The 22,294-nt window shown below is 42.4% G+C and overlaps 1 protein-coding gene across 1 annotated transcript; it reads left to right on the forward strand.

Moving 5' to 3' along the window:
• Positions 1 to 1,382: 1,382 nt before the first annotated feature.
• HUS1 (HUS1 checkpoint clamp component) lies at positions 1,383 to 11,910 on the forward strand. Its single transcript, XM_030445170.1, has 8 exons — positions 1,383 to 1,723; positions 2,009 to 2,136; positions 2,638 to 2,814; positions 3,484 to 3,591; positions 4,570 to 4,644; positions 6,551 to 6,650; positions 7,006 to 7,137; positions 9,726 to 11,910. The coding sequence occupies exons 1-8, from the start codon at positions 1,672 to 1,674 to the stop codon at positions 9,806 to 9,808; spliced, it is 855 nt and encodes a 284-aa protein (XP_030301030.1). The 5' UTR covers positions 1,383 to 1,671; the 3' UTR covers positions 9,809 to 11,910.
• Positions 11,911 to 22,294: the final 10,384 nt, after the last annotated feature.

The following is a 22,294-nucleotide window of genomic DNA, read 5'->3' on the forward strand; positions in this document are numbered from 1 at the left end:
ACTCCAGGTGACGTCTTACCAGAGCAAAGTGGCAGAATCTCCTCTTCATCTGCTGGCCACACTTCTTTTGATGCAGCCCAGGATGCAACTGGCAACTGTTGGCTCATGTCCAGCTTTTCATCCACCAGCAACCCACCCCCAGGTACTTTTCTGCTGCTTCCTGAAACTTCATCCCCCAGCCGGCACTGATAATGCAGATTCTGCCGACCCGGGTACAGGACCCTGCAGCACTTAGTCTCGTTGAACCTCATGAGGTTCATCCAGGCCCACCTCTCCAGTTTGTCCAGGTCCTTCTGGACATCTCCAACTCCTTCTGGAGTTGCCTGGCTAAGGCTGGTGTCACGGTTTAACACTGGCCCGGCAATTAAACCGAATAACAGACGCTCTCTATTAAAGTATCTCTCCTCCTTGATAAAGAAAGGAGAGAGAATAAGGGAGAGAGACTTATGGGTTGGAAACTAAACTACACAGCTTTAATGAACCAGTAATGATAAATAGGAAAAATTACTAAATATATACAAATATACAGGAAAATGGAAACCACATTCCTTCCCCTTTTCCCCCAATAACTCTCACGTCACCACCGAGGCTGTAGGGCAGCCCTGGGAAAGTCCAGGCTGGACTCCTGGAGTCGGCAGCAGTCGGGAACTGGAGGCAGGAACACACAGATATGGGCTGGCACGGATTAGGACCACAGGCAGATGAATGGACGGGATCCTTCCAGGATGCCGGGGGAAGGAAGGGAAATCAGGAAATCCAGAAGTCTGGCAATCTGGCTTAGCCCTCGTGATCCCTCAAATTTATACTGAGTGTGACGTATATGGGATGGAATACACTGTTTGGTCAATTCTGGCATCTATCTTGTCTGTTCCTCCCCAAAGGAGGGCTCAGGTGGGACCTCTTTATCCTCCTGGACGGTAAAATGTTTTCCTCAGAGCTGAGCAGTGTCCTTGGCTCTGCATACCAGTCTCTAGCAGTAACTATAAACATCAAGTGTTATCAGTCCTAGAAGCACACACTGTCTGAGAAACTTGATGTTAATTTCAGAAAGTGCAACTACTTAAAGAGACTTAGCTAAAAGTAAAAGTACAAGACAGAAAATCACCTTTATCCTGGCCCAAACCAGGACAGCTGGGAAACAGGGAGGACCCCTAGAGAGCTCTGTTCTCTCTCAGGTAACTGTTGCTTTCCTCCCTCGCCATCGCTTTATGCTGGGCACAGTACCCTGCCTAGGGGCACAGCCTGACGGCTTCTGCTGTAAAAGACCCCTTAGAGTTGAATTTCTCGAAACATCAGGCCAGGAACCCATACAGCCATCTGAATCTACAGGGATGTCCCAGGGCGCCGAGAGGCACCGCCCCGAGCTCAACTCTACCGCCCCAGCTCCGCCCTCCTCCAGCGCGGCAGACGGAAGTCACCCGGAGCCCGCCGGGCCGAGACAGAGCGGGAGCCGCTTCCTTCACAGGGCGGGTTCCGTCTCCATCTCCCCCTCCCCGTCACCCGCGGCCGTGGCCTCAGCTGCTCTCCCCTTGGGCCTTCGTCTGGCGGCTGCAGGCGCTGCTCTCCCCCTGGGCCTTCGTCCGGCGGCTCCGCTGTCCCGGCTGAGTCCTGCCGTGCCGCTAGCGGAAGGCAGTGCCCCCGCACGCAGCGGGTGGCGGGCCAGGTGCCGCCATGCGATTTCGGGCTAAGATCGTGGATCTCGCCTCCCTCAACCACTTCAGCCGTGAGTATGGCAGTGCGGGGAGAAGGGCTGGAGCGGGCCAGGGGATGGCTGCTTGGCGGCTGGGGCCTCCTTTCCCGGGGAAGGGGAAGAGAGGACTCCGCGCTGTTACGGAGCCCAGAAGGCTTTCCCGGCGGGAAACTGCGTGAGGCGCTTCCCTTCGCCACCAAGTGTTGGAGAGTTTCCGCAGCTGCCCCCGCCGTGTTTTCAGAGACTGAGCTTTTCCCCTCCTCCCCACTGGGAAGAGGTGAAGCGGTCACCGGTGTAACGCCTCCCTTCTTCTGCCAGGTGTAATTAACACAATCGCCAAATTGGCCAAGACCTGCACCCTGCGCCTTACTGCCAGCAGGCTGTATTTCATCCTCTCCGACAAAGTAGCAAACGGAGGCATCGGAATGTGGTGTGAACTGTGCCAGGTAAGCCTCGGGAAATTCAGTAACCGCGTGTTGTTTAGAAACAGAGCATGTGTTGGGGTCTGGTGTTCAAGGCATTTATTGTATGCTTGTATTTGTCACCTGTGATGCGGTGGTTTTCTCAATGCCCCTCCAGCCACTGAAGACACTCTTTGCCAGGACTGTCCTTTAGTTGCACAGGCCTAGAGTTTCTGGCAAGTGTCCCCTTTACCTTGGTTGTCCCACAAGGTCCTCCCCAAAACTGGAAGCATAAGAGCATAACTCACCCACCGTACTTGTTTTGAGGACTGATAGATGTTAGGGAGGGATCCGAAATTAAGAGGCTTAGCCTGAAGCAAGGGGCCTTAATGCTTATGTGGGCTGTCTTGGCTCTTGCAGGTGATACCACCTGGTGGAAAGCTTTCCATTGTATACATGCATTTCTAAGCTTAATGTCTTAGAGCTAAAACTTACCCTTTTTTTTTAATCTGCTTTATTTTGTTTCCCAACTTTCAAAAACTGTAGGGGAATTTCTTCGATGAATTTCAGATGGAAGGAGTAGCCGCAGAGCACAATGAGATCTATTTAGAGTTGATGCCTGAGAACCTCTCGAGAGCATTAAAAACTGCCCAGAGTGCTAAGGCAGTGAAGATCAAGTTGACCAACAAACACTGTCCTTGCCTGAGAGTTGCTGTGGAGCTAGTAAGTGCAGCCATACTTTTATCTTCATTATTAAGAAAAAGCTCTTAAAAAAAATAAGTGCTTTTGTAGTCTTTTGTGTTAATTCTATAAAACTAAATAAAGAAAAATCATGCCATTTTCCATTTCACTAGTCTTTCCTGCCATCTTGGTTGTAAGCATGCAGAACCAGTTTTGTATTTTCCAAAAAAGAAAGGAGTGATGGAGGCTATGTGTTTGGAACACCTTTTTCTGTTTACTTTTTTCAACTCCTTTGCTTTCTAAATCACATGTGGATTATTGTTTTCTCACTGAAGCCATTAGGCAAAGAAGGTCTCAGTGTATTCTGTGGTTCTTTATTGAGCTTTTGGTTGTTCCTTTCAGACTGCTGTCTTTGAACTTTTTTCTTAACATCTCTGCACTGATTCACCTCTTCAGCTCTAAGGATAGCATATAGCATATAGCTCTAAAGATAGCATATATTACTAATGACTGATTATTCACAATCTCTCACTCAAAAGTGAGATAGGATGAATAGGATAAAGTGGATAGTATAAATAAGAACCTATTAAAAAATGGATCTGAGTGTGTGGGGTACTCAGTTACCGTATTTCCCAGAATGGGTCTGAAAAATTTGCACTCACAAGCCAAGTCTTGTTTTTAACTGCAAGAGCATCCTCTCTTTCCCTCAAGCCGTCCTTGTCAAGCAGCAGTAGGATTGTAACACATGACATTCCTGTGGGGGTTATTCCCAGAAGATTGTGGAATGACTTCAGAGAGCCCAGTGTGCCAGACTTCGATGTAAGCATCCATTTTTGTTTTCTCTATGGAAAGGGGGTGTTTCAATGAGAATGCTATTGCTGTGGAATATCCTACCACAGAGAGGTAGAGAGGTTTTAGAGAGGAGGTAAAAAGAAAGAGGGAAGGCTGGAGACTAGAGGTCTGGATAGGGTTGGGACATGGCTTCCATCTTGACAAGAGAGTCCAGAATATGTAAAAATAGAGCAGGTTACCAGTTGTTGCTGTGATACTCATGGTGGAGATAGAAGCAAAGGAGTTGCCTTGCTTTAGGCAGGAGCACCTCTAAATTATGCAGATTTAGACTGTTTCAGCTGTTTAGGTACCAGGTGGCCCAAATAATCTGTTCTTTATGAAGGTGATGGCTTACCGGCTTATCTTACTTATCTGTTTCCTCCTGGTTTTTAAATGTTTTCTCTATATCCTTTTTGACTTCTGTTAGGGTTGCAAGAAAAGGTCTTTGTGCAAAGGTGCTCCTTTTTGAGGTTATGGGTGTCTACCACCTCTATAGCTAAGAGTATTTAAATTCTGAGGAGTTATGACATGGTAGAAACTTGATGTATTTTATTCTGTTATTGCAGATTTACACTGATGCAGTTTCGGAAATTACTACAGTACTGTGGCAACAATGTACTTTTCCTTTTTGGCTATTGCACTGATAACTGCTCAGTACTACAGATGTGGGTTCACTTGAGAATTTGATCTCCAAAAAGCTGTCTCTACTATTATTTTTAACACGGGGGTTATATGAGGTATATATGGGGTAATATGTCTGAAAGAATTGCTGGAGCAATGGCCTGTTGGTGTAATGGTAAAGAGCTCCTCTGTTTCTGAGTTGTATGCTGATTTTTAGTTAAATGTTATCCTTAATACATAACTGGATCCAAAGTAAGATGGAATTGAAGGGAGAAATAAATGCATCACATCTCAGTCACATGTGAATATTTACGTGAATGTGGTTCTTATGTTGTATTTACCTAGGTCAGTATTTACCTACCAGTGCTGAAAACAATGAAGACTGTTGTGGAGAAAATGAAGAACCTCAGCAATTCCCTTGTAAGTTAAGACACTTCAGGCATGTATAATACAAACCTCTTTTTATCTTGGACATAGCATGTTTCCCTGTTGCCCAAACTCATGCCACTGTGCTACATCTTATTTGAACTAAAGGCACCTGAAGACTTTGTAAGGGCTGAAGAGAATGATGGGATTTATTTTAAGATTTACACTGAAGGACTTGTCCTGGGCCTCCTAGAAAGTACTTTATACTGAGTATTTAAAGAACAGGGTTGTGTTGCTACAGGCCAGTCTTTGTAGCTGGTAAGAAATTGCACTTCTTCAGGAAGCTAGCTGGAGACTTGCCTGGTGATTTCATTTAAGAAGTGCCTATTAAGTGAGTCTTGTGTTATGTGTCCAGGTAAACTAGAACTTCAGGTAAACTGAGGTAGTATTTAAAGAAAATCCTATTAATTGCTTCTTGTTGTTAGCTTTTGCTTCAGTGCCTGACATGGTGGGTTTTCCTGGCTTGCTGAAGTGCTGATAGAGTTTCTTTTGAAGTAAGCCCTCTACAGCTGGCCAGCTTAGTGGTCAGGGTGAGCCAAAAACAACAAGACAGAATTGTTCTCTGTTACTGATCCCCTAAAGGGAAGATAAAAGGGGAGTAAGGAAGAGAGAATTTAAGGTTGGAAATTAAAACTGGAACAGGTTTACTTGAACAGGGAAAGGGCAGTAACACATGGCATGAGGAACAAATATATATAAGTATATACAAAATATGTGTGTGTGTGTGTGTACACACAAAAACTTGACCTTAATATCTAAGAGTCCTCTGCATTAGGGCTGACTTGGGAGAGGGATCCATGAATGTGGATTCTACTGAATATGTGGCAAGTTGATGGAAAAGCAGGAGCTCTAAAACCTCTGAGTGCAATGTAACAGCAAGAAATAAGAGCAGGAAAGAGGTCAAGCTTCTGGTCCTCTTGGCTTTATTTATAGAGTATGTCAGGAAATGGGATGCAATATTGAGCCTTCTCTGCCACCCCTCCTGGATCCCTTAGGGGCCTAAAGACCCTCTCTTGAGGTCCTCATATTGGTACCAAAAAGTTTAGCCTGCCCCCCTCAAACCATTACAAGAACAAAAACATCAAGTGTCACAATTAAATATTTATGCTAGGTGCATCCTGGCTGCAAAAAGGGCTTAAAAGGTCTCCCAGGTAGTACTTGACCATCATTTGGGAGCATTCATCTGAGGGCATCTCCCATTCTGTAGGAGATTCTGCTAGTGATATGAGTGTCTTAATTTCTTTGATTAGAAGAATTCTCAATAATTTTAAGTGCTTAAATGTGTGTTAGGAATCCTCTGATCTGCTTGGGATTTGTGTAAAATAGTTTCCTTCTGGTCTGACACTTTGTCATGATGGAATTTGGAAGCTTTCTGTACTTGTCCGGGATATCTAGCACTTCAAAGTCCTGGAATTCCTACTTTGGTACAGCTGTTGTCTGTTTTTAAGTCTTGGAAAGCAGTGGTGCAACTGCAGATCAGCTGTTGGTGCATCCCATTTTCTGTGTGTTGTACAGACTGTGTAGGTGCCTTTTCATTTGTTGAAAAGCTGGATGGAAAAGCTTTGCTTTTCTCCAGCTTCAGTCTCTTCTTTTTAAAGCCTTTTTCCTTGTCACGTGAACTTCCCAAAGGCAGTATGTGTTCTAAAAGTAATGGAGAACAATTGAATTTCTTTCTTTTCATAATTCCAGAGGTTGGTCAAGGATAATTCATACAGGAGTTATGAGAAATGTGTTTTATAGCTGAATATTAATATGTTCAATTGATGTTAAAAAATACAGTTGTGCTTTGAAGGTACTGAAGAGCTTCTGGAAGCTAACATTTGAAACAAAGGTGCACTTTATTCTGTAATTCTGCAGTGTGAAAGAGACTTGCCTAAAATTGAGATTGATTGTATTGAAGGTGATTGAAGCAAACTTCCGTGGAGAAATGAACTTGAAAATAGAAACTGACTTAGTATCTGTAACAACACATTTTAAAGACTTGGGAAATCCTCCTTGGGGTAAGTTTCTATGTTTGTTGACTCTTGTGTCTGTCTGAGCTTATCTTTTAAGTGTGGCGCTGATAACAGTACTTACCTTTTGTTAGTCCTTACAAAATAACATCAAGTACTTTGAAGTCTTCAAATGAAAATTGAAAAGGAAAAGTAGCTGATGGGTCTTTTGTGTGTGTGGGGAATCTCTTCCAGTATCCTTGAGGACTTTGTAGGAAAAGTGGGCTTTACCCTCCTTCCACTGCCATTTCTGAAAAACAACCCATTTGACTACTGTTCAGTGATTAGCACATCTGATAATGTGATACAGGTGTTGAAACTTCATATAATGTTTTGACAAAATGTTGCGTTCTTACGTTTTTAGCATCAGAGGATGGATGTCAAAGTTCTGGTCAAGGCAGAGATCTGGAGAGCATGGCCGAGGCACGCATAGATATCAAGAAACTGCTGCAGCTCCTTGCTGGACAACAGGTCAACCCTACAGAAGCATTGTGCAGTAAGTCTTACAGCTCTGCTTGCATGCTCCAGTTAAGGAGGAATTTTTGCCATACTTATAGCCTCACCAGAACAGCATGTCTTCATTTTTGTCTGTTTGAAACCTGGCTATTTTTACTGAACCTGAGGATTTATAATATTTCTATTTTTAAGCAGTAAGCTTCAGGCCTTAGATGTTTGGGGAAGAAACCAAAACAGTAAAAAAAAAATAAACCAGACTGTTTAAGTATCAAGTTGAATACCAAGACTGACTAATCCTGGGTATATTCTTGATGTCTTTGTTTTGAAGTTATGATTTTATATTACTGTTCTGAGGTAAGGTTTTTTTGCAAAACTTAAAACAAAACACCTAGTTTCTAGCAAAGAAACTGGGATTTACTGGTATGTTACTTTGCTTTTTTTCTCTCTCAGTTGCTTGCAGCACCAAATTGATTCCATTAACAAAATCATTTTTATGAAAGCAACGTTTGTTCTTTATAGCAGAAGTCTATGCAGTGTTCTGTATCCTATTTTGATAACTCTGGATGCTTTTTCTGAGAACATCTGTTTGATGTTATGTTTTGGTGCAGATGCTAAGAATTTCCCAAGGAAGATCTAAGGCATGGATACAGCATTATAGGCCTATAAATTGCGTGTTTCCTTTTTGGCATCGGCTTTCATAGACTCTTCAGTAATGCTTCAAAGACTCAAAGAATTAAATATTAGAGGCCTCCTGTCAGATGCTGCATCAGTTAGACATACACAGATCTGTAGGGCTGGATAGGATCCACCCAAGGGTACTGAACGAGCTGGCAGAAGTGCACACTGCATTTACCAGCAGGGTAAATATCCCAGACAACTGTAGGCTTGCCAGAGTGACTCCCATCTACAAGAAAGGCTGGAAGGAGCATCCAGGGAACTACAGGTCTGTCAGCCTGACCTCAGTACCAGGAAAGATTATGGATCAGTTAATCTTGAGTGTGTTAACATGTGCTGGACAACCAGGGGATCAGGCCCAGCCAGCATGGGTTCAGGAAAGGCAGGTCCTGTTTGGCCAGCCTGATCTCCTGTGACAAGGTGACCTGTCTACTGCATGAAGGAAAGGCTGTGGACATTGTTTACCTCGACTTCAGTAAAGCCTTCAACAATGTTTCCCACAGCATTTTCCTGGAAATACTGTCTTCTTCCTTGAGTAGAAAACCTGCCATATGGTCCATCCCAAAGAGTTAAAAGGAATGAAATTTGAATCTAGTGATGTTCCTCAGGGCCCAGTGTTGGGGCCAGTTTTTTTTAATATCTTTGGATAGTGGGATTGAGTGCACCTCAGTAATTTTGCAGGTGATACCAAGTCACTACATTCTGTTCACAACAACTCCACGTAACACTGCAGACTTTGCTACTAGAGCATGTCCAAAGAGGGGCAACAGAGCTGATGAAGGGGTTGGAGTATCTGAGGGAGCTGGGGTTGTTTAAGCTAGAGAAAAGGGAGGCTTATCACTTTCTACAGCTACCTTGAAGAAGGTTGCAGAGAGGTGGGGATCAATCTGTTCAATGAAGTTGCAAGCAATAGGACAAGAGGTGATGGCCTCAAGTTTTACCATGGGAGGTTTAGGGTGGATGTTAGGAAGAATTTCTTCACTGAAAGAGTTATCAAGCATTGGAATAGGCTGCCCAGGGCAGTGGTGGAGTCCATCCCTGAAAGTATTTAAGAGATGTACAGACATAGTGCTTAGGCTTAGTTAAGGACTTGTCAGTGTTAGGTTAGCAGTTGGACTCAATGATCTTGAAGTTCTTTTCCAACCAAGGTAATTCTGTGACGCTGTGAAGAGTGGCTGGAAAGCTGCACAGCAATGGAAGACCTGGGATTGTTGGTCAACAAACAGCTGAATATGAGCCAGTAGTGTGCCGAGATGGCCAAGAACATCTTGGATTGTATCAGAAATAGTGTGACTAAAAAGATGAGAGAGGTTATTGTACCCCCTGTACTCGGCACTGGTGAGATCACACCTCAAATACTGTGTTCAGTTTTGGGCCCCTCACTTCCATAAAGACATTGAGGCTCTGGAACAAGTCCAGAGAAAGGCAACAAACCTGGTGAAGGGCCTGGAGAAGAAGTCTTACTAGAAGTGGCATTGGGAATTGGTGTTTTTTAATCTGGAGAAAAGGCAGCAGAGAGGATACGTACTGCTCTTGACAACTACCTGAAAGGAGGTTGTAGCAAGGTGGGTGTTCATCTTCCTAGGAACAAGCAGCAAGGTAAAAGGAAATAGCCTCAAGTTGCACCAGGGAGTTTGGATGTTAGAAGGAACTTCTTCACTGAAAAGGTTATCAAACACTGGAACAGGCTGCCAAGGGGGGGTGGTTGAATAGCCATCCCTGGAGGTGTTTGAAAGACAGGTGGGTGTGTTACTTTTGCATCATACTGGCAGAGTTAGGTTAATGGTTGGACTCTATTGTCTTAAAGGTCTTTTCCAACCAAAATGGTTCTATGACTCTTACCTGGTAGAAGCATTGTTTTGTTATGGTGGCTTTTTGGAGAAAATGCTATTTAAAATTATTTTTCCTGCTTTAAACTAGATTTGTGTTTTTGCTTTTTTTTTTTCATTACAGATATTGTAAGTAATAGAATTGTCCACTTCATCTTGCTCCATGAGGATGTTTCGCTTCAGTATTTTATTCCAGCACTTACCTGAATGTTTTTGGAATATCGGTCATTTTCCAGCCTGAGGTCTTTTCCATGAAGTCTGAAAACTTCCATGACTTGCTGGAGTACTCTCATGGTGTTAAATGCAGCTAGCAGATGGACATTCTTTCCATATTTATGAAATGACTCAAAATACCTCCTTATCCAGAAAGTAATTTTTGTGAAGAGTTACATGATATGAAAGACATGGTGCTGGGGAGCTGACATATCTGAGGATTATGAGAAGCAAAACTGAAGTTTGTGTGTGCTTTCTGGATGCTTTGAGCTGTTATCAACAAACATAAAGGTAGAATTGAGATGTAGCAGTGCTTCCGGGTGTATTCAGTATTGGACAGTGCAGCTTCAAGGTAAGGGATTTCCAGGCAAGCTGTCATACCTCCATGGAGCAGGAGAGCCCTCTGGAGGGTTGACAGGTTGGTATTTGCCTGGGCGGGTAAGCACAACCTGCCTGAAGTGGTTGTGGATTGATTTCACTCACAGTGAAATGTGTATCAAGTCTGTATAGACTTGATATGCTGCATATTGTGCAGCAGAAAGGTGTCTGAGGCAGAGGAGCTTCCTGTTGCTGCCAGCACATATTATAGGATTTAACAAATGCTAAGGAGTACCAACAGCTTGGCAGCACCTCGATCCAACTTGTTCCAACATACCTCAGTAGTTCTGCTATTGTGTGAACTGAGGCGTGTATCTCTTGGCCTAGAAGGATGAGTAGAACAGTCTGAATTGCCTTGTTAATGTTGCAGTGAAGGTCTCTGGGTGCAGAGATGATACCATATGAAGATGTGTGAACACAGCAGCTGGTGTGAAATAAAAGGCAAGTTACCTGTGGATCACTTTTTTCCCCTTTCTAGATGGAAATCCTTGCACAACCTGTCATCATGGCATCAGACATGGTGAGATTGTATCTAGACACCCAAGAGCATGACTAAGTCTCACTGCCAGGGGTACTGTCTATTTTACTTCCTGGTTATCTTCTGAGGTCTTTTCTTTCTTATTCCATGTGTCATTGTATTTGTTATCCAGCCATTTTCTGTATAGCCCGTGGTGTTCCACAGGGTTTTGAATATCTTGTGAAACTTCCTGTTTTAGAAATAGGGTTAGTTGCCAAATGGTACTTTGAGTTTCTGCTAGACAGTAACTCTTTTTGTGGCCAGAAGTGCTGGGTTTGTTTTTTGGTTTTTTTTTTTTTCAAGGGGCATTGAGGTTAAGACAGCAATTAATCTCTCTGTTCTTGCAGATGTAAATGGTCAAGAGAGGTCTGAGTGATACGTTATGCTTCTTTGCTTCTTCCACTATTTCTATCAGACTAATCTGAGAGCATCTTATAAATCCCATTAGTTTTCACAGGAATCTGCAATTACCAAAAAAATCTGTGTAAGATGATAGTGAGCTGTATACCTGGATAAAGCAATAGCATGGTAAGAGATATGTGGTAGAAATCCTGGATTTTCTCCTGGGGAGAAGGGAAAAACTGCCAGAGTACGACACTGGCAGAGCATGCAGGATTTGAAAACCTTGAATTTCCTCCTTTGAAAAATGTGTTCTGTATAACCTAATGGAAATGGCTTTTTCTGGTACAGTGTGAGAACTAGTAATAATGGGTCTTACCTAGGGAGGCTTTATGATTCCTACTTTGAAAAAGAGATCAAAAGTTATAATTGCAAGAAAATGTGCTGTTTTGCTAGGGTTGTTTTTTTGAAAAAAAAAACCCCAAACAAAAATAATAAAAAATAAATTCAAGTAGGGGTAATGTTGCCACAGGTCAGGAATTTGCAGTGAGATGTCCATTTCATATTCTGGAGGAGAGGAGCCTATCTAGACCAAGAGTTGAAGTCTTTCAGGCCCAGTGCTTTCTTACCCTTCCCATTTAAATAAAACTCAAGGGTAGAGAGCACACAGACACCTGTACCATTGTCAGCACCAGATACACCGGCTGGGATCTGTGGTCCTACTCCAGCCACCATCACCAGCCCCTGCACTTGCCTTCTCTCATGCCAGTTCCCCCCAGTAGCTGATTTTTTGGACATGCACCATTCTGGACTGTAAGTTTGTTAAACTTTCTGGGACTAAGTGGGTATTGAGTTTCTCAACAGAAAGCCCAGCTGATACAGAAACGAATCATGTATCTTGGATTTGAGATCTCAGGAGGCCAGCAAGAACTGAGACCTGGACACCTGATCCAAAAATGGTAAAATAATGTCTGGAGTTCTTGTTCTTGGATGAACAAGATGGTGTGGAAACTGTCACTACTAACAATGTGAATCCAGCATCTTCTGTCAGTGGTGCCACAAAAGAACCTGTAACTCATGACTGTATTGAAACTATTGAAACAGTGTATTCAGTCAGCCAGACCTAAAGGAAGAACCACTGGAAGACACTGATGACACCTGGTATACAGACAGCAGCAGTAAGATTGTGCATCTATTAGAAGCCATCAAGTTGCCAGTGAAAGGTGCCATCATGCACTGTAGAGGACATCAGAAAGGTAACACTGAACAGGAAATTAAAAATAACCCTGTGGCTGAGCAGTCAAAGAAGGTGCTGGAAACACATCTCAAATAAAGGCTCTTGTCCCTGATGGTAAGCTAGATGGAGTTGATCTAAATTCTGAACGTGGCTATGGGAAAGAAGAGGAGGCCATGTTCCAAGATCTCAGTGGCTGGGGACAACATTTTTGTGCTGGCTTAGTTCAACAAATGAGTAAGGTGTTGGGAGTCGGCTGGTGTCACGGTCCGTAACAATACATTTTCTTTGTGAGGAGAACATATACGTCCTACAAATTGCAAAAGTAACCAGCTCAATGGTTTGAGCGAGTTACACCGGTTGATTTCAGGGGAAATGACACCACTATGAAAGGAACCCTAGGAGTTAATAGTGGGAAGTTGAAAGTTTATCACTCAAAACATATTTTGATACACTTAACTTAATGGCTCCCTAAATTCACATGGTTAAAGCAATTATTTGTAGTAGTAATATTGCTAGGCTTATTAATTTTATTAACCTGTGATTTCATGTGCTTAGTGGTGTTGTCAGGGAACTGCAGGGAACTACCAAGAATGGAAATGAAACAAAATAAGACACAAGGTGGAATCAGGAGAGTATTTTAGGAGGACATTGAAAGGTAAAGGGCTCATATAGATCTTGTAAAACCATGTGCAAATGATATAGAAAAGAGGTGAGGGAATAAAAGGCCTGTTATGGTCTGGTTTGGTTCTACTGCCACCCGTTCCAAAACCAAACAAACACTGGAACTTAGAGCTTACCTTAGCACCTAAAAATTCAAACGTCCAGCCCCTTGGTCACTGGCCCATTCTGGATATCTGACCCTGCGTAAGGGGAAAATGGCAGTCACCTGGAAGCCAGGGTTCTGGCCCTGTGATTTGTTTGTTGGGATTTTTTTTACCTCTCAGCTTCATCTCAAATGCTTCCTAATGCATGGCCCCTGAAACAGCATGTAGAAAAGGGATATCTAACTAACACACTTTCCAAATATAAAGCAGTGGATGGGAATACTGTTCTGGCATTCCCTTTTTTGGTGTACAATATTCAAAGCCCTAAGCAGTGCCTTCAGCTACCAGCTCCCTTTAGCTCCAGAAGCTCCTACCTGGGGTGTGTTCCCTGAAACAGCAGATACAAAAGGCATATCTAGCAAAAAACCCACGAAGCAAGCAGTTGATGGGACTCATGTCCTTGTATTCCCTCGTTCCTAAAGCACTCTTAAAAGCAGTAGGCAGTTTTGTTTTGTTTTGTTTTTTTAACCTCTCAGCTCCTCCCCAGGGACGGAGAATCCACTCCTTCACTGGGCAGCCCATTCCAATGCCTGATCACCCTCTCCGTAAAGAAATTCTTTCTAATATCCAACCTAAACTTCCCCTACAACCGGGTTGGTCTCTTTTCCTAGACGACTTTCAACAAGACAAGAGGGCACGGTCTTAAGTTGTGCCAGGGGAAGTTTAGGTTGGACATTAGAAAGAATTTCTTTACGGAGAGAATGATCAGGCATTGGAATGGGCTGCCCAGGGAAGTAGTGGATTCTCCGTCCCTGGAGATATTTATAAAGAGACTGGATGTGGCACTCAGTGCCATGGTCTGGTAACTGCAGCGGTAGTGGATCAAGGGTTGGACTTGATGATCTCTGAGGTCCCTTCCAACCCAGCCAATTCTATGATTCTATGATGATTCTCCAATGCTTCCCAAAGCATGGTCCTGAAATGGCAGGTAGAAGAGGTCTAGCTGCATAAACCACTTTCCAAATATAAAGCACTTGATGAAAATACTGTTCTGGCATTTCCTAGTGGCTGTATGCTGTTTAGAGCGCTAAGCAGAGTCTTCCAGATACCTCTTCCCTTTGCTTAAAGCTCATTTCTCTGCTCCTTCCCCAGAGCAACAGATTGAAAAGGTGCATCTATCAGAAACATCTCTGACAAAGTAGAAATGACAAAATTGCCTATTCAGTATACACAACTTAGAGCACTAAGCAGTGTATTTGTTTGGTTTTTACCTCCCAGCTTTGGCGAGAAAGGAGCATTAGGCAAAGGGAAGACAGTAGCTCAAAGGCATTGCTTAGAGCTTTGAACAGCGTACAGTGAAAAGGGAATGCCAGAACAATATTCCCATCCACTGCTTTGTATTTGGAAATTGTGTTAGCTAGATATCACTGTTTACCTGCTATTTCAGGGAAAACACATTAGGAAGCAATGGAGACGAAGCTGAGAGGTTAAAAGAAAAACAAAACCACACTGCTTGGTGGTTTAAAATAGCTCTTTAGGAACAAGGGAATACCAGAACATCATTCCCATTAAGTGCTTACTTTGTGGGAGATGTTTCTGCTAGGTACCCCTTTGTGATTTGCTGCTTCAGGGAACAGGAACACACCCTTAGGAACAAGTGTTGGTAGCGAAGGGAAGCAGGTGGCTCAAAGACACTGCTCAGCGAGTAAGTGTGCAGTTAAAAGGGAGTGCCAGAATACTATTCACATCCACTGCTTTATACTTGGAAAGGGTGTTAGCTAGACATCTCTCATCCACCTGCTATTTCAGGACCATGCATTGGGAAGCATTGCAGACAAAGCCAAATGGTTAAAAAAAACCCCAAACAAACCATGCTGCTTAGGGCTTTAAATAGCGCTTCAGGAAGAAGCTAATAACAGGAGACAGATTCTAACAGAGATCCATTTTGCTGTTGCATCCTTGTCACTGTTATCCTGTCCCAGACAGTAATTAATTCCAATAAAAATTAAATTCTCTAAATTCTGATGTTTCAGAGGTCCCTGTCAAGTCATAGTGACATTCAGGGTATGGAGTTCAACACTGACTTGTATACCTGAAACATGTGAAGTGTAGACTTCTTCTCCAACTATGTGCAGCTCAGACAGAGCAGACCCACTTTTTCCCTCTCACTCTACAAGCAAAAAAATGGTGTATTTTCTTAGAATGATAATTTTTATAGCTGTCTGGAAAAACTAACGAGCATTTCTAGTCATTACCTAAATATAAAAGCTGACCAGAAATCTTTTGCTTCCTAGAGAGTTGCAATTGAAGACAAGAAATATTTTTTGTTCTTCAGTACTGTCAAAAACGCTGACATGACTCAAAAACTTTTTATTGAGAGAGATGTAAGTAAAGCAGCATGCTGCAGCACGCTGGGCGGCCGGGGGGGCCGCAGCCCCACCACCGGCTCGCACCTTCAATAAGGTGAAGCCGGCCCTTTATACTTTTCACAAAGCCCTTCCCCTCAGTCTCCCATCAGTTCATCATTGGTTCCCAAACCGCGGGCTCTCCCAGCACTGGTTCGTGCTTCGCGGGCTTCTCTCTGTTGTCGATGGGAACGGTTTCACATTTCGCGGGCTTCGCTCTGCTGCTGAGGGGAATGGTTTCATGTTACGTCCGTTTCGCGGGCCCCTGCAGTCGGCCACTCCTCCTGTTTGTCTGGCTTTTGTTCCTTAAACATACACTTACAAATACACCCCAAAACAACAGGACACAACAAACTGTCTCAACAAACTGACCAAACAAACACTACCAAACTGAAAGATACACTCAACAAAACAATAACCTACAATTTTAAACCCTTATTTTTCACAAGTACTGAAGGATTTGACTGTCTTTGGTGACTGCTTTTGAACTATCACATTGAGAGCAATCTCGACAAAATGCTGGGCTGTTCCATTTAGAAACAAAACCTGAACACAGTCTGTTGGTACCAGTGCAATGTGTGGCAGAAGCATAAGGGAAACCCTTCATCTGTGTCTCAGAAGTGGTGAGGAGTGCAACTGGGAAACAAGGCAAGCTTCCTGTGGTGGGAAAGGCTCCGAGGATAATGAGGCCTTTAGATGTGTACCAAACATACACAGTAATGTTGTGAGAAGTGGAGAGCATGTGGTTTGGAATGTTACTTACAGTTTTGCATAGACATGACAGAAATCTGTTGAGCAAGGAAGGCCCAATTGTTCGTCGTGTTAAATCCCTCTCTATGTGATTTGTACAGTAACTGATGCAAACAAAAGTTACTGAAACTGTCATACCAGTGCACAAATACACTTGAGAACTTTTACACTTATAAATGGAAGAAATCAAATCTCTGGATCCCTTCTTTCACTGAATATTTCAAAGCTTGAAGTTATTGGGCTGATCACTGAACTTAAGAGTTCTGTAACTGTACAATTGCTTTGTTGTTTTGAAAGTGCCAGTGTCCATCTCTGTATTTGATGTAGGTAGTTACAGGAGAAAGCTTTAGAGAGATTGCAGAATAGCCATATGAAAAGAGAAGCTATTAGATTTAATTTAATCTTTCATTGTAAGGCTGGCAAGCCAAGATAAAGTACTGAACAAGTGAGATATTAGCATGCTAATTTGCATGTGGCTGAAGGGATGGAAACGGGAGCGCTGGCAGCACAGGGGAGGCCTATTTGGGCTGCCACTCTGTGGCAAAGATATCACTGCCCGGTTAGAGACACTGAGGGTGAGGGTACAGCATGTGGACACCACGTTCCTAAGAGTGGGGCCACTGGAGAACAGCAGCAAAACCATCAGGTGGACCAGGCAGCTGAAGTGTTTCAAACAGATTCAGAGTGGGAGCACAGAGCTGAACTGTGCTTAGCTCACTGGGCCCATGGCACTTCAGGTCACCAATGGGCCTGTGACTGAGGGGTGAATTTAACTTTAGACATTATTACACAGGTTACTGATGATTGTGATGTATGTGCAGCAATCAAACAAGCTATATGGTTAAAACCTTTGTGGTACAGGGGATGTTGGTGTAAATACAACATGGAGAGGCCTGGCAGATTACATCACACTCCCTCAGACTTGCCAGGGGAAGCACTATGGGCTCACAATGGCTGAAGCAAGCTCTGGGTGGTTGGAAACATACCCTGTGCCTCATGGCACTGCCCATAAGACTGTTCTGGGGCTCGAAAGGGAAGTGTTGTGGTGGCACAGTAGCCCAGAGAGGACTGAGCCAGACAGTGGGACTCATCTCACAGACAACTGGGCTAAAGAGCACGGTGTAGAGTGGATACACCATATCCCCTATCATGCACCAGCATCTGGCAAAATCAAACTCTACAACGGCTTGATGGAAACCAACCTGAACGCAATGGGTAATGGGACTTTCAAAAACTGGGATATGCATTTGGCAGAAGCCACCTGGCTAGTTAGCAGTAGGGGATCTATCAATTGAGCCAGGTCTGCTCAATCAGACCTTCTACAAAAGTGGATGGGGATAAAGTCCCTGTTGTGTGAGAAAGGGACCTGTTGGGAAAAACTGTTTGGATCTATCCTGCTTTGGGCAAAGACAAACTCATCCATGGGACTATTTCTGCTCAAGGTCCAGGACATACTAGGTGGGTTATGCAGGAGGATGGGGAAGCCCTTTGTGTACCACAGGGGAACCTAACTCTATCTGAGAGAATCTAGTTTCTCTTTGTGTAGTTTTAATTGTTGTATAATAGTAATTAGGTGTATTAAGTGTTTTTTCCCCAGGATAATGAAGTGGTGTCCAGGAGTCTCTGCAAGAGCTTGCAGCACTTGAGGGCGTGAACCCTGACAGACCCTGCACCATCTGTCTGGCTTTGAGAAACTGCCATGAATAGGATCTGCAGCCTGGACTTAACAAAAATCTTGTTTAAAGACAGGGCATTGCCAGGTGAATGAGTATGGAATGGAATGGAATGGAATGGAATGGAATGGAATGGAATGGAATGGAATGGAATGGAATGGAATGGAATAAGGGGGGGAATGTAATTGTTTAAACAGGAGGAACTGAAGAAGGAGAGCTTTTGGATACTGAGAGAGGTGGAAAGCAGAGGGAGGGATCTATTCCATCCCATTTCTGGCCATACTATATAAAAGATCAGAAAGGCAGCAGCTTCTCCTTCTTTTTCCTCTCTCCTCCTGCTGCCCGTGCTGTTGTTCCTTCCCAACAGTTTGCCATGTGCTATCAGGTTGTGTATATATTTGTATATATCTGTATTCTTTGCTATCCTATCCTTTATGTTATTACCTTTCCCTTGTGTTAGTAAAATCTATATCCAATTGTTTTCAGTTTCCAGCTTAAGGTCTCCAGTCTTTATTCCCCTTTTATCTTTCCTTTCTGTGCAGGGGAATAGAGAGGAATTCTGTCATTAGGTTTGTGGCCCACCCAAACTGCTAAACTGTGACAGTCTGTTAGGCAATTTCCAGAACCTAGTACTCTGTTTTGAAGAAAATTGCTAGAAAACTATCTTGCTCAGATGGGATGTTAATCTTAACAAAAGACAGTGAGAAACAATTTCAAACTTACCCTGAACTTCAGGTCTTATTTCCATAAGCAGTTAGCACACACACAAAAAGTGCAAATTACCAGTGCTTACATTTTTCTTCACAACAAAAAAACTCCAGAGTTCTTTGGTAGCTAAGTTTTGTTTTCTGAAGTAGAAATCCTTATAGCTATAGTGATGTACAAGTAATAATGGTCTCATTTGTGTACTGTTTACAGTACACACACACACATCACCTTTGGGCACTTAAGCCTCAAATTTCATTAATTTTCCAGCTACCACATCAACTGACCATATTTAACAAGATGTTCTAGGAATCGATCGATGTGACCTACTTTCTATCATGTTCTAGGGAACATGGTATCTCTTGTTGTCATAAAGCTCATATTAAATCTGCTAACTAATCAAACAAACAAGTGATTGTGTTACAGGTGTGGCAATGAAAAGCCAATCTACATTACCCTTCTGAAACACTCAGTTGGTACAAAACCAAAAGAAACATACAAAATGTCTCTAAACCATACAAATAACTACAGCAGCAGAAAAATCTATCATTAGTCTGATTCTAGTTTGGTACTGTGATTCTTTATGAAGAATGGACAAGGACAAGAATGTTGCACAGTGTTTACAACATTTTCTCTTTGTTCTAATTTGCCACAATTTCCTAGTGAATGATTACATCTTTCCAGGTTATCAGCTTGCAAGGCAGAAGTAAGGGTTCAGTGACATCACTCACTACAGGGTAATACAGGCATGCTGAAAACAGTGGGAAGTAAAGGTAGGGCTATGCTGGTTTAAGGTAGGCTCATTTGTTTACAATGAGCACTGTACTCATGTCGTCCAATACTTAATCCATTTTGATATCACGAAAAAAATGCCTGGTGCTTAACGTTATCCAATGATTTTTTTGCTAGTCACCAGTTTCCTAGAGCTGTTCCTCCTTTTTGTTTTTCTTGAAAGAACAAAAAAGCATTAATAAGAAACTACAGTGAAAAACCATTGAAATTGCTAAGTCTAAAGAAAACCTGTGAAGGCTGCAGAAAAGCCTGTATTACCTTGTGTGACTGGTGCTTTGTATAACATATACTACTCGCACTACATTTACAAAATGCTGTGAATTTTTATGGTGCTATTTATGTTATTTAGTTTTAAGTAGCTACAAAAAGATCTATTATTTTGTGATCTCTGAAACTGAAATTAGATTATTATAAATTTGTATGAAGTGGCTTGCTTTGAAAGGGTATATCTTGGTGGAAACTTGGTGTCTCAAATACACTTGACACAAATGTGATGTGTATCTGTATGCCTTATGATGGCACATAATATCAATGTGTATATATTTTTTGCACATGAAAGAGTAATCTTTTGGCAGAATAGCAACAGGTAGAAAGGACTGAAAATCATTTTTCTGTGCCGTGATTTTTGCATAAGTTGCTCTTCAAGTTCTCGGCTGCTGACAACTACAGATGGCTAGTTTCAGCTCAGTGCTGACTGAGTAAGCAAAAGCTTTATTTGTTTACTTGACTTGTACTATAATTTGGATGCTTCTGTGGAAACCAGTAAGAATAAAGGGCCATGCAAAATGAGGGACAAGTGACCCCCAGCACATAAAAGGTAGGAATCACTACCATCACTCTTCCTACTCCTTTCTCTGGAATTTTTAAAAGTGTTTGTGATGACACTAAGATACAAAGCAAGGCTATTGTGATTGGCAGGTTAGCCTAGCAGCTCCCTTCACCCAGCAGATTCCTTGATTCAGCAGATGTGTAGATGAGATGAATATTTAACTTGGTTGTTGACTACACCTCTAGGCAGGTTTAAGTACATTGAAAGCTCTTCAAAACAGACACAGCTTTTTCTCTCTCCCTTCCTATTCTTCCCCATTCCCAAGGAAAATGAGAGAGGAGGAATTCATAATATAGAGGTGATCATTAAGGATGTAGGCATGTATGATGATACTGTTTGTCAAAGCCGTGTGTTATAAAAAGTAAAGAACATGTAGTTATGCTAAGCTAACACTGTGGCAGTAGCCCTAAAAAATGAACTTCCTGACATTGAGTCTTCATTTTCTATTTCAGGTGGTATGTAGAAATAAGTATATTTTTGGCTAGTGTCATTTACGTGTAAAAATATGTGTATCTGGAAGCTGTTGTCTGTATATATATGAAGCATTGCTGGAGTCAGAGTGCTAAATCACATGAAAGTTTAATTTTTAAAAGAATACAGTAATTTCTGCCTTCTTTCCTTTGGGCTGGAGTTTTGAAACTTTTGCTTGAAAACTAGAAGCTGATTGTAATCCTCTTTTTTGTTTTGTTGGTGAAAATGATTCATGTGATGGGGCTATATGAAAAAAGCCAAATTTTGTGAGGCTTTGAAGGTGCTGATTGTGTGCACTTGAGTACTGTTGATTAAGAGCTTGATCTCGTTTCCAAAGTCTCTCAGCTTGATTTAGGGATGCATTATTTAAATTTGTATTTGTATATATTTTTATATTTGTATAAATAAAATACATTTGTAAATATATTTTATTTGTATTATTTAAATATGAGCCATACATTGGGGGTCGTGCAGATGGCATTATTCCAGCAGGAAGTTTAAGAGAAACTGTGTCTCTGCACATGTCTAAAAGGTTTGTAACACAAGCTCTCTTTCTCTTGTCACAAAAGGGGAGAAGAGATTTAAGATGGAATGATGAACAAAGGATTTTGATTATGTCTGGTTTCTAAACATGCTGGAGCTTTTCCAGCAATACGGTCTTGTTCAAATGAGAAATACTAAGTGTATCTGGGACCTAGTTTGGCTTCTGTTTGCTCAGTGCTCATTATTATGCTGCTTTTGAGTAAGTAATATCTGTATTTGAATGTTGTTGCCCTCTATATGGTCACCTGCCTGCCTCTACCCATACTCATTGCAAAGAACAGGCTCAGAGTTGAACTTTGGAGCCCAGCTCTGAGATCTCGAGAGATCTGTATTTCTTGGGGTCCTTCCTCCTCAGTGCCAAGGGTTTTCTAATATTAAACACTGTATTGCTGTATTGCCTAAACCAGCCAGGGAAAATGCCTAGTGGTAGAATGGGCTGGCCATAAATCTTGCCTTTAAGAGTAATGAAGTATGGCAGCTTTTCCTGTTTAGTATTAACTTCAATGAGTTTGTGTCAGGATCAAGCTACAAAGAGATCATGTTAATCTAGTCGCCCTTTTTACACAGAGTCCTTAGTCATAAGAGAGATTTTCAAATACTTAACCTTTGTTTCTACTGATATTCATCGAAGTTTCAGGTGAGGTCTCAGCTATCTGCCGTGACAGAGTGATCCAGGTTAGGGATCTCAATCCTGTTTATTAATTAAATTCCACTTTGCTCCAGTGAACACTACATTATTATTATATTATTTTTTATTGTGTCTTTTGTTTCGTTTTTTTTTAATGCAAGGAATGAGCCTCGGGTTCTGCCTGTTTCATTTAAGCTTCAGGGTAACTCTGAGGATGGCATTTTTCACTATAAGAAGGACATGAACTCTGATTTCTTCTAGCTGCAGCGAGACCTCTGCTTTCTGAAATGCTGAGAAATAGTAGTACCTGTTTCCCTCCTGCCATCCTTTTTTGGCTGGTTTTTATGTCATGAAAGTTACCCCATTCTGTGAGTGGCAGCAGCTATAGAGGTGGTGGATCCTTCAGGAACTTCAGCCGCAGAGCTGCCCTTCGAATTACTTCGAGGGAG

This window comes from Calypte anna, chromosome 2 (genome assembly GCF_003957555.1).
Source record: "Calypte anna isolate BGI_N300 chromosome 2, bCalAnn1_v1.p, whole genome shotgun sequence".
In the NCBI taxonomy this organism is placed as follows: Eukaryota; Metazoa; Chordata; class Aves; order Apodiformes; family Trochilidae; genus Calypte; species Calypte anna.

What these genes read in the sequence shown, in the direction of transcription:
- HUS1 (XM_030445170.1), top strand. Translation starts at nt 1,672, where the DNA reads ATGCGATTTCGGGCTAAGATCGTGGATCTCGCCTCCCTCAACCACTTC. An exon ending in CTCCCTCAACCACTTCAGCC is followed by an intron (nt 1,724 to 2,008) that starts GTGAGTATGGCA and finishes TTCTTCTGCCAG; the next exon opens with GTGTAATTAACACAATCGCC. An exon ending in AGAACCTCAGCAATTCCCTT is followed by an intron (nt 4,645 to 6,550) that starts GTAAGTTAAGAC and finishes ATTGTATTGAAG; the next exon opens with GTGATTGAAGCAAACTTCCG.